Source organism: Dermacentor andersoni, chromosome 1, assembly GCF_023375885.2.
Source record: "Dermacentor andersoni chromosome 1, qqDerAnde1_hic_scaffold, whole genome shotgun sequence".
Taxonomy (NCBI): domain Eukaryota; kingdom Metazoa; phylum Arthropoda; class Arachnida; order Ixodida; family Ixodidae; genus Dermacentor; species Dermacentor andersoni.
In genome coordinates, this window is record NC_092814.1 from 143,263,255 (window position 1) to 143,274,163 (window position 10,909).

Genomic DNA, 10,909 nt, shown 5'->3' on the forward strand with positions numbered 1-10,909 from the left:
GCTAAAGAAGACAAAGAAGCTAACACGCACCATTTCGTATGTCCTGTGGTGCGTGTTGGCTTCTTTGTCTTCTCATTTTTCTACGAGCATGGATAGAAGTGAATTGAGGAAAGGATGGGCCTGTCGACTTCGGATACAGTGGGCAAAGAAGGGTTACCTTTCCGCTTACTTTGGCAGTTTGTGACTATATCTGAGGGGTAATGGAGGAAGGAGGGAGGGAGTGACGGAGGGGGAGGAGTGGGGAGTAGGCGGTTATGCGCTATGAACTATTCGGTGAGCTTAATGCTAGAGGCGAGTAGGGCACATACTTGAGTTTGGGCTTTGCCTACCTTTAAGCACCTTGCATCTTAAATAGAAAGACAAACAGCCGGCGGCTATCCAAACAATTGCGACGCCGTCCGACCGCCGCCAGAAAGCCTGGTACCGAACCCTGCTGCTTTGACAAGACCAACGTCAGTGTCAGTGAGTAAGAGCGCGTTCTCGATGCCAATGCGATCGTTGAGATAGAAGAAGTTTGGTGCTTTGCGACAAGGCACAGCATCCTCCGGATAGGTGCAAGTCAGGCTCAGCTGGTTGAACACCGTCTGGTTGCCGCAGAAGAAGCTGAAGTGTTGCATCTCGGAAGAGCCGTCGGCGTGGCGCACCTTGTGGCACACGTGGTACACCCGGCAGTAATTGAACACGTCGGCGAAGTAGCCACTGCGCCGGCACCTGAAGGTTTTCGCCACGGGCCCCACGACAAGATTGGCGCCGTCTGCGAGCTCGTATGCAAGCCGCTTCACCTGCGCAGCCAGTAAGTCGCGCCTGTAGTTTGGCTATAACCTCTGTGGCCACCATTATGCGCGCAGCCCCCAAGTTCACTTGGCGCAGAAAGGGCAAATGGTGCCGAAGGTGTATACGCACCGCGGCCACGCACACAGCAAGTGGCGAGTATGCTTATTCGCTGTCAAGCCAGAACAGGTGTTCATCGAACCGTTGCAACAGCGTGAAACGAGTGTGCGCCTTCAGTCCTTCTGTGCTGGTCAGCACGCACTCACGACGAAGCAGCTCCTGGAGAGATCTTTAGAAACAACCTCTCGTTCTTTATATCGCAGCTCAAAGCACGTCGGGCCAGGCTTCGTAACGATTCTTTTCCCAGTGGATTAAAAAAAAGTGTTTGCGAATGTTTCATGCTGTTTTCGACAGGACCGTCTACTCGGTGCGAGGGATGACAAGAAAATTTCAAGAGGTAATTGAATAACGAACTTTCAAAATCGAACTAAATACGAATATCTCTCAAATAAAACAATCTTCAAATTGCGAATAGAATACCAAAAACCTTGTAATTTATTAAAAAAGCGAACTACATAGATTATGTGGAGAGCATTTGAAAAAAAAGAAGGAAGAAGTATTTATACTATTTTATACATGTAATGCTACTCTGGACTTGACATCCGGTCAAATGAGAAGCTTATAAATGAGAGACAACTGAAAGTGACTGTATCTGGCACACAATCACAATACGAGTAATGAAATGCAGAGACAGCATGCTATCACATGCACCGTGATGCACAAAGAATGTAAAGACGTGTGGTGGTTGAAAAAAAAAGCAAAGTAATAGTAAAGCACCGCACATAGCTTTAAAGGAGTGCCAACTTTATGATATCTTACATACAGTAGATTGCTTTGCCTAAACAGAGAAAGCAAGTGCTTAAGCTGCCCTAGAGGCGATGCAGCCTTATTGAATACCTAAAATATAGTGCGCAAATGTTTGCTACTTGATGCGTTTGTGTCCGCAACTTGTGACTCTGCGCAGTAAGCGCGGCTACCCTGCAGCAGAGTCATTTGCAACAGTGACCACTTGCATTTGTATTTCTCCCTGTAGGCTCCAATAAGGGTTATTATATCCCTTATTTTAGAACAAAAACGTATTTCATACGATCTTGAACTATCAATTCTCGAATCGCATACGAATCGAATAGTCTTTGCCGTTCGATTCGTATTCAGAATTTAGAATATTCGCACACGTTTGAAGGAAACACACAGAATTGAAAGAAAACACTTTACGAAATGCGAGCACTCTTCTCTGGGCTGGGCCAAGCATGTGAAGAAAACGCGTGTTGCGATTGCCGCTGCATTCTACCGGTTGCTTACATACGCTTAGAACAATACAGAGTACGGCATCGCGGTCTGGCGGCGAGTATGGACCTTTCAATTGAAAGGTCCTTAATACAAGCGTGCGATCACCACGCTATAGGCATACTGTCGGAACGCTGTCAACGGTTCGCGTAGCATTATGAATGTTGCGCTATTTTGCTTGTGACCACGACTATATATGCGAGGCTGAGAGTAACGCTGCCGAAGAAATGCAAGCTCAGTACCTTACCCTGGTATCAGCAACAGCAGCGTGCATCACAAAGGCTCCGACTGAAAAGGACCAAAAGCAACAAGAAGGAACATCATAAACGGAAAATACTAGAGAAAAACAAGGGGCAAACATGAAATAAATTGATATTGGGGCTCGAAAATTTGCTTTGATGGAAGATAATAAAGGTACCTGTATAAAGAAAAACCAAACAAACTCATGAAACAGAAACAGCTTAAACTCTCCCAAAATAGAGTTTCTGAAACAGAACAGCGATGGCAGGAGCTGAATAATCGCACTTCATACGTAAAAAGTTTGAAAAAGAATTTCAGCCGATCCCGTAATGCGTCTTAATCAGGAGCAGCCACCTTCGGAAACAAATAGTGAACGGTCATTCTCAACACAATATTTTGTGCAATCGCTCGACGAACTGCCTATTCACAGATTTTGTGTTTTTAGGTTCGTACTGAAGAGTTCATACTTTCCGAATCAGTTCGAAAATTGAAAACCACGTGGGGATACAAAGAAAATTGCGCGTTTCGCTGTCAGCCAGAGTTAAGGCGGATCAAGGCGAAAGAAACGTTGCTAAAATGACACGCCAGACTATGCTGAATTGCTCTAGGCCGTAGCGAGGCTTAGTGCAGGACTGGGAATAACGAGATGTAGGCAACGAACCCGCCAAAACTCATTAGGAGTTGCAGGACCACCCTTGTTCTTTAAAATGTTTTTTTTTTTCTCAGGCAAGGTTATTTTGGCGCGCTTATGTATGGCGTTGCACGAAGATGGCCTGGCGTAACCTCTAGTAGTATCCGGTCCACTCACCTTTCTTGCTTCATCTTTCGTCACTTTTCCCGCGATTTCTTTTTGTGCGAGCGCCTCCAAGCCACTTAAGCTTTCCCAACATTCGTTACATGTTATTGGAGTTCCTCCGTGTCCGAAGGTAGAACAGAGAATAAAACGCCGGGTCAGAAGCTCTTTTTCTTATACCAGTGACTTCCAAGATTAATCTTAAGTTACAAACGATGAAAACAAAATATGGGGTTTAATTTGTAATCAGAATCGTGTCAAGAGTACGTTTTAATTCGGCATAAATAAGAACCATGGACATGTCCGAAATAAACTCGGAAATTTATGCCCATATACAGCTTATGGTCCTGACGGCATAGCAAGCCAAATACTGGAGCGTTTTGGTGCACACATTTCGCTTTATTTAGACGTGACATTTAACAAATCGTGGCAGTGTCAAAAACTATCCAAGGACTAGAAATTAGCAAATGTGATGCGCATTAATAAGCTGGTGATCGGAGCAGCGTTTAGGATTACACACCGGTGTAATCTACCTCCATCTGCTGTGAAACACTTGGACATCTTCGGAAGTATACTAAAACAGTGCAACTGATACAAGCACACACAGAGACGCAAACACCACAGAACAAGCGCTCTTCTTGCGTGGTATTTGTGTCTCTGGGTGTCCATGTATTAGTCGCGCTGTTTGAGTATAGTTCGTAAAATGAATCAAATAGCCTTCACTTGGACATGTAGTCTACTGAAGTCCTAATAAGCATCTTCAGTAAAACCCTCTCCCGCGTGAGCTCAATATGATTTTTCGCTCATATTTTTTCCTCCACAACGCACCTCACGGAATTTATATATGGCATAGAATTCAGAACCATCAATGCTGTACAAATGGACCTGATTTCTCTAGGTTAAATAAAAGATTTGATGTCGTATTGCAAATTTATTGTTGCATAAAATATCGTTCATACGCATGCCAGACTCACTGCTTGGATAGCTTATCACATCTCATCACAACAACGCGTTGTGATGAGCGGCTCGTCATCGTCCCCCGCGAATTTGTTACCTGTTAATCAGTGCTCGGTCTATTATTTTTTCTCAAAGTTAATCACTTGCCGGATAGAATTCAATCCGCCATTAGGCTATACACCAAACATTGCGTTAAATCTCACAATGATGTCAATGTATTAAAGCCTGACTTGATCAAATTTCTTTCTTGGTGCAATAAATGGAAGATAACAACCACGTGTTAGCACATTCTTTTCACGAATGAGAAAGTTAAAGTGCAAAGCGCGTATTTTTTTAATGAGGAATCAGTCCAATAAAATAGGCAGAGTTAAGTATCTCGGCTTCACCATTACTGATGCTCTGGGCAAGGTTGCGCATGTTGACAATATCAAACAAGGCTACAAAGTTACTGAACTTTTTTTCAACGCAGACTTAAGCATGTCCCAAAGTCATTAGAAAACGACACCATACTTAAATTTGCATGTATAGCATGGGTTCAGTTTACAGGTGCCCTTGTAGACAAAATAAAGAGGGTATTAAATCGTTCTGCTATATTCGTCAGAGTTAATTGGAATTTTTATATGAAAATATTTCACATCATTAGGGACCTTGGCTGGAAGCCGTTAGCCTCCTGTAGACTGACGTTACACCGGAAATTTTTTTTTGTTCAGGACTGCCAGAATCTAGCCGGCATTGGTAGAAACATTTATCTCAAGCCCTCATATAAGAGGAGATTGCACGAGAAATATTAACTTTAACACGCTGAAGTATTCATCTTTTTGCTCGCACAATTAACGACGAGAATGCGCTACCACGGGAAGTAGTCGATGCACGTTATTTTTTTTTATTGCCGTATGAAGTATGTTCTCTAGCACTTAATTTTTTGTTCCTTCATCTCGTTCGCCTTTTCTCAAATGTCCGGTAATATTGTTTGTTGTGGCTATTTTTGTACTTATTCACTTTTAACTTATGTTTGTCGCTTTTGTTTCCTATAACATTGTAGCCGCCCCCCCTCTCTCTCTCCAATGTAAGCTCGAAACAATAATGCCTTTTTGGGCTGTAGGTACTTGTAGTAAGTATATAAATAAATTAAAGCCACCTGACTGTAACTGCACGAGCCTTTATCAGTCGCGTACATATCTGTTGGGAACAAACATCCCGAATCGTCACCGTTGCCCTCGTCGATATGAAATCGCTACATGCTGTTGGTGTCATACAAGCGAAACAGACACGTATATTCGCAAGCAAATGGGTACGCAGGCCCCGCTGTGAAGTGGTGGAAACAATGGGAACATTTATGAAAATGGATGTGCGCAGGTACTGCAGGTGAACTTACCGCAGAGGTAACCAATTAAAGCTTCCATGTTCCGATTCGTTTGGGCAGCCTGAGTCGTGGTGTACAGGATTAGCTGCAAAGAGGAATTAAGTCAGTCTTGCAAAAATGTTTAGACAGACCTTTGGAGGACTTCTCCGTGACGAATTTCCGAATGGTTGGGTCGTTTTGTTAACCAATTAAATGTTAATATTTGTCAGTGGATTGGGCATTGATTTTTCTTTCTTGGCTTAAGTGAAAAAAGAGAAAGCCATAAAAAACGATCGCATATATTTTCATTACTACTACTACTACTACTACTACTACTACTACTACTACTACTACTACTACTACTACTACTGCTACTACTACTACTACTACTACTACGACTACTACTACTACTACTATTATTATTATTATTATTACTTTTGAGTCAATCCCTCTAATGCATTTTTGAAAGCTAGCCGAATCTTGGCCAATCACCTTGAGTGGGTAAGCGCCAATGCCTTTGATATGGAGAAAAGAAGAAGACTAGAAGGAAGCAACACGTTTATTTTTGAAACATAGTCATAAAAAATATAAAGTGAGGGTCACGGGCAATAGGCTCTCACTACGTCATAGGCAAGCGGTATAATTTCTAGCCGCCGAGCGTGTTGAGAGCACGGGGAAAAGTAAAGCGGAGAGCGGGTGCGAGGGCGATCGTGAAAAAGGTGTAACTAAACGCTACCGCGAACCAAACAGTGTCTTGAAAAGCCCGGCAACCATGTAGTGGCCTATTTACCCGCGAGTAAATGGGCAAATGGACCCAGAAAAAAATGTGGTGCGGCGTCGTTACCTTGCCGAGGTTAGCTGCCTGACGCCATGCTCCCTCGTATTTTTTCCCTTCCTCCATAATTCTTAAGGTCATCATCATCGTAATCATCCGGTTTGGTTGAGCAGTGTGGCACAGCTATACGGACACGTATACTTAAGTCTAATCCACTGGCTTGTTTGAGTTTGAATCTAATACGGAGCTACTATTCAGTGCTATGTTTCAACCAATCGCGCACACGCTTCGGTTCGGTATGCCTTGCCGGCTCCTCTAAATGTGATTGCACCGTCGTCTTTCACATGACCAAAGCAAACGCCTTAAAAAGTCGGATGGCCAACTCTAATGACAGTATCTGAGCGGCAAGGAGAAAGACCTTGCGGGAGGTTGACGGCTGAGTGGGGAGTAACGGCTGCAGTTTTCGCGGAAGTTGCCACAGACGATTACATGCGTTTCTTTGTTCTTGACGAATAAGCCATGCATTAAAAATTAAATTATGGGGTTTAACGTGCCAAAACCACTTTCTGATTATGAGGCACGCCGGAAATTTCGACCGCCTGGAGTTCTTTAACGTGCACCTAAATCTAAGTACACGGGTGTTTTCGCATTTCGCCCCCATCGAAATGTGGCCGCCGCGGCCGGGATTCGATCCCGCGACCTCGTGCTCAGCAGCCCCACACCATAGCCACTGAGCAACCATCCCAGGTAAGCCATGCATCGCCGCCTAAATTAGCAAAACACGATACAATCTACCAAATGTCTTCTTGATGAAATTCGGACACGAACGGGCCAGTATTTTCTGAGCTTTTCATCGTTTGGAAACTAGACAAAGCAAAAGCACCCCCTTTTTTTTCGGTCTGGCCGTCGTGTGTGCGAGCCTCGTGCTCCTGCAGGTCTTATTTCTGTCAGCGCATGGTTGGCGTATTCTAATGTCCAAGTGATATATACGGCGTTGGAGCTTCTTTGGAAAGAACTGAATTCTGGAGCTTTTAGTGCGAAAGTCACAATTTGATTATGAGGCACGTCGTAGTGGGGGACTCCAGACTAAATTTGGCCACCAGGGGATCTTTAACGAGCCCTAAATGCACGGGGCAAGGGCGTTTTTTGCCTTGCGCCCCCAACGAAATGCGGCCGCCGCGGCTGGGATTCGATCCCGCGACCTCGTGCTTAGCAGCGCAGCACCATAGCCGCTAAGCCACCGCGGGGTACAGATTAAAACTTGCATGGGTGCGCAGCAGACAGTCACTAAAGACGGTAACCGACTTTAATCTTGCAAATGACGACTCGATTCTTGCCGTACTGGCGGCGTCGTATGATGAATTCTCATTCCTTAGTTATCATAGTAGTGTTGATGAGTTGGTTGATAAGTACTGCAATATTGTAGGCGAATGCGTTGCTAAATTTGTCCCGAGGAAATGTGTTAAACGAAATTTCTCCTGGCATACAGGAGAAATTATCCAGGTACCCCGCCGAATCAAACGCCTTTGTGGCGTAACAAGACTGATAAATGCCGTAGCCACTTGCTATGCTCGCTTAAGCCTTCGCTCAAAAAAAAAAAAGGAAAAAAAAAGAGAGGAAAGATGCAGGAGGCCAAAGGATTTTACTATAACAATACCCTAGGGATTTTCATTAAGGAAAATCCATCCAAATTTTGGAAATAAGTCAACCCGCAGTTAACCATCATTTATCTGCAATCAACCGTGCTCCGACCCATTGATCATCGCTTGAACCTGTAATGAGTACTTTGAGTCCGTCTCTGGATAAGATAATGACAATAGCCCTGTCTTTAATGTTTCTTGTCCGTTCCCCGCATTACCAGACATTGTTGCACATTGTGCAGGTGTGCACAATATTTTACTTAAAATTGACGAATCTAAAAAGACGGTATACCTCAACCATGTTCTTAAACAGATACTCCGAAGAGAACACCCGCTACCTAACAGTAATATTTACTAAGCTACTAGGCACCTGTTCCGTTCCTCTCATATGGAAATATGCTGTAACGTTATTACTGCATTTACGTCGGGCAGCAAACAAGTTTTAATCAATTATAGGCCAATATCTCTGCTTTTATCATCATGTAAGCTTCTTGAACACATCATTCGCAAACATATTGTAGCATACCTAAAGTGTAATGCGGTTTTCTAGCGTTGACAATTCATGGCACGAAGGTGTGGTTCCTGCTGCATGGAAGTCCAGCGGCCTTGTGCCTTTGCACAAACCTGAAAAATCGCCCTTAGACACCCCGTCTAAGGGTGATTTTCCAGGTTTTATCCTCCCATTTTTCTGGTCAGTTGTCCAGTAGAAGTGATGGTCAGTAGTGATGGTCAGTAGAATTGATGAAGAGGACGGTACTGACACGTCTAGAGTGGCATCTAGAACATTACGAGATATACCCTGACGCTATGGCAGCCTTCCTACGCGGACGCTCTTCTATAGACATCGTCATAGATCTTGTCTTGTGTGTTCAGGTCGAAAGAAGTCTAAGGAGACTGTCAGCGGCGATATTGCTGGACGCTAAAGGCGCTTATGACTACATAAGTCATCCAGCCATCCTGGACGCCTTGGGAGATGGCCTAGGTGGCCTGGTTTTAGATGGATATTCCGCTACTTGAAGGACAGGTCGTTCTTTGTGCAAACAGAGGATGGTGGGACATCCCAACATAAAACCGACTGTGGCGTACCACATGGAGGACCCTTGAGCCCCACTTTATTATTATTATTTTATTTATTAATATTATTACTTTATTTATTATCGACCTGGTTCATTTCCTTCCGCAATCCGTTCATGCGTTGATCTATGCAGACGATATATACATTTGGTTATCAGCAGCGACCCGTCACCAAGTTCATGCCAAACTCCAAAAAGCGGCAACACTAACACCAGCTAATATTCGAGTACGAGGTCTGGAGGTGTCCTAGAGAAGTGCTCTATGGTCGCTTTATCGATAAAATTAATGAGACCGTACGTCGTCAGAATTAATGGACAGCCGATCACCTACGAGAAGACGCTCCGCTTTCTAGGACTGATAATAGATCGAGACCTTTCCGGGAGTCTTCATGCCTCTTACTTGAAAGAGAAGGTAGCCATGATAACCTATCTCCTCAGATTTCTCAAGGGAAAGTCATGGGGTGCGTCTGTGAGGGCGATGCTTCAACTCTACAACGCACTACTACTGGGTCTCCTACGATATAGCTTACCTGTACTGGGTGGGACCGGTAGAATCAACCTACGTGCTTTCCAGTCTGTGTAAGTTCAAGCTCTGCAAATATGCCTTGGCCTTCCCAGGTGTGCATCTACGCCAGCAACAAAACCGTGGTGCATGACCACCCCTTCAATAGGTACATTCAAGTCGACGCTGTAAGAATGTACATCAGGCGCTTTGCCCGACTTCTATCCCATCATCTCGCCTCCCTTCCTGCCGCTCAATCTCGTTCAGCGTTTAGCAGGATTATTGTTACCAACCATCGAGCTTTACCGTCGAACCTCACGACTACAGCACAATCGTCTCTACCGCTGTGGTACCTGCATACACCCCAAGCCCTTCTTGCCATTCCTGCCAGCAAAGGGAAAACGGAGATGTGATCTTTCGCCATCAAACAAACCGTACTTTCATTCCTGCATGAGAAGCACAGAGAACGCATCCACGTTTACACGGACGCTTCTGTCTCCACCAAAAGTTTGGCTGGAGCAGTTGTAATTCCCGCGAAATCTATCATCATCCAATTCAAGACGTCTCACATTACCTCACCCACGGCTGCAGAACTCGCAGTTATCCGTGCTACTCTGGAGTTTATTGGTCACGAATCATCCCAGTTATGGTCCTTCTTTTGTGACTAGAAGGCAGCTCTCCAGTGTCTGCTGTCCCCTTTCAACCGCGGACGTAACGTGCAATTAGTCGCAGACATTCGACTAATTCACCATCACTCAGTCGATAGGGGGCACAATATCTACTACCACTGGATATCGCGTCACAGCGGAATTTCGGGAGATCACAGTGCGGATGACGCTGCCCAATCGGCCGACGACGGTGGCTATATTATACCAATACCATATTATACCAGTACCAAGGCTTCGCTCCAACGCACGCGAGCTTATATAGACTCTGTGGAACGCCAGTGAATTCCCGAATACACGTCTCCACAGATTGCCATCCACGTCTCCAATTTCGTATTCCACCAGGGATAACACGAGTGGAAGCAACACCTCTGTGCCGCCTGTGGCTCGGCGTGACATTAACGAACGCCTATTCCTTCCGCATTAGAATGACCGACAGCACTGCTTGCGACAGCTGCGGCTGCGAGGAGACGATCAAGTACCTCCTCAGTGACTGTCCCCGTTACACTATGTCAAGAAAAGTGCTTGTGACTACGCTCGAAAAACTGGACGATCGCCCCTTCACAGAACAAACGTTCTAGGACACTGGTCCAGAAGGGTTGTGGCACTCAAGGCCTTGAGTGCTCTGCTCAAGTGCTTAAGGGCTTGTGAATTCTGCGACCGACTTTGAAAGTTGCAGCGTGTAGCAGCGCGTCCTTGTGTGAATATCATATCTCACTTTAATTTTTTAAAATTTGTTTCTTCTATCACCTTTTATCCCCTTTACCCATTACCCATCTTAAGGACGACGGGCTTGTGCGACCA

General features: G+C 44.9%; 1 protein-coding gene across 1 annotated transcript; it reads right to left on the reverse strand.

The window, feature by feature from the left end:
• Positions 1-374: 374 nt before the first annotated feature.
• Positions 375-8,166, reverse strand: LOC126544622 (uncharacterized). Its single transcript, XM_072287916.1, has 4 exons — positions 8,158-8,166; positions 5,484-5,556; positions 2,366-2,406; positions 375-782 (listed from the first exon to the last, which is right to left on the reverse strand). The coding sequence occupies exons 1-4, from the start codon at positions 8,164-8,166 to the stop codon at positions 375-377; spliced, it is 531 nt and encodes a 176-aa protein (XP_072144017.1).
• Between the last annotated feature and the right edge of the window lie 2,743 nt (positions 8,167-10,909).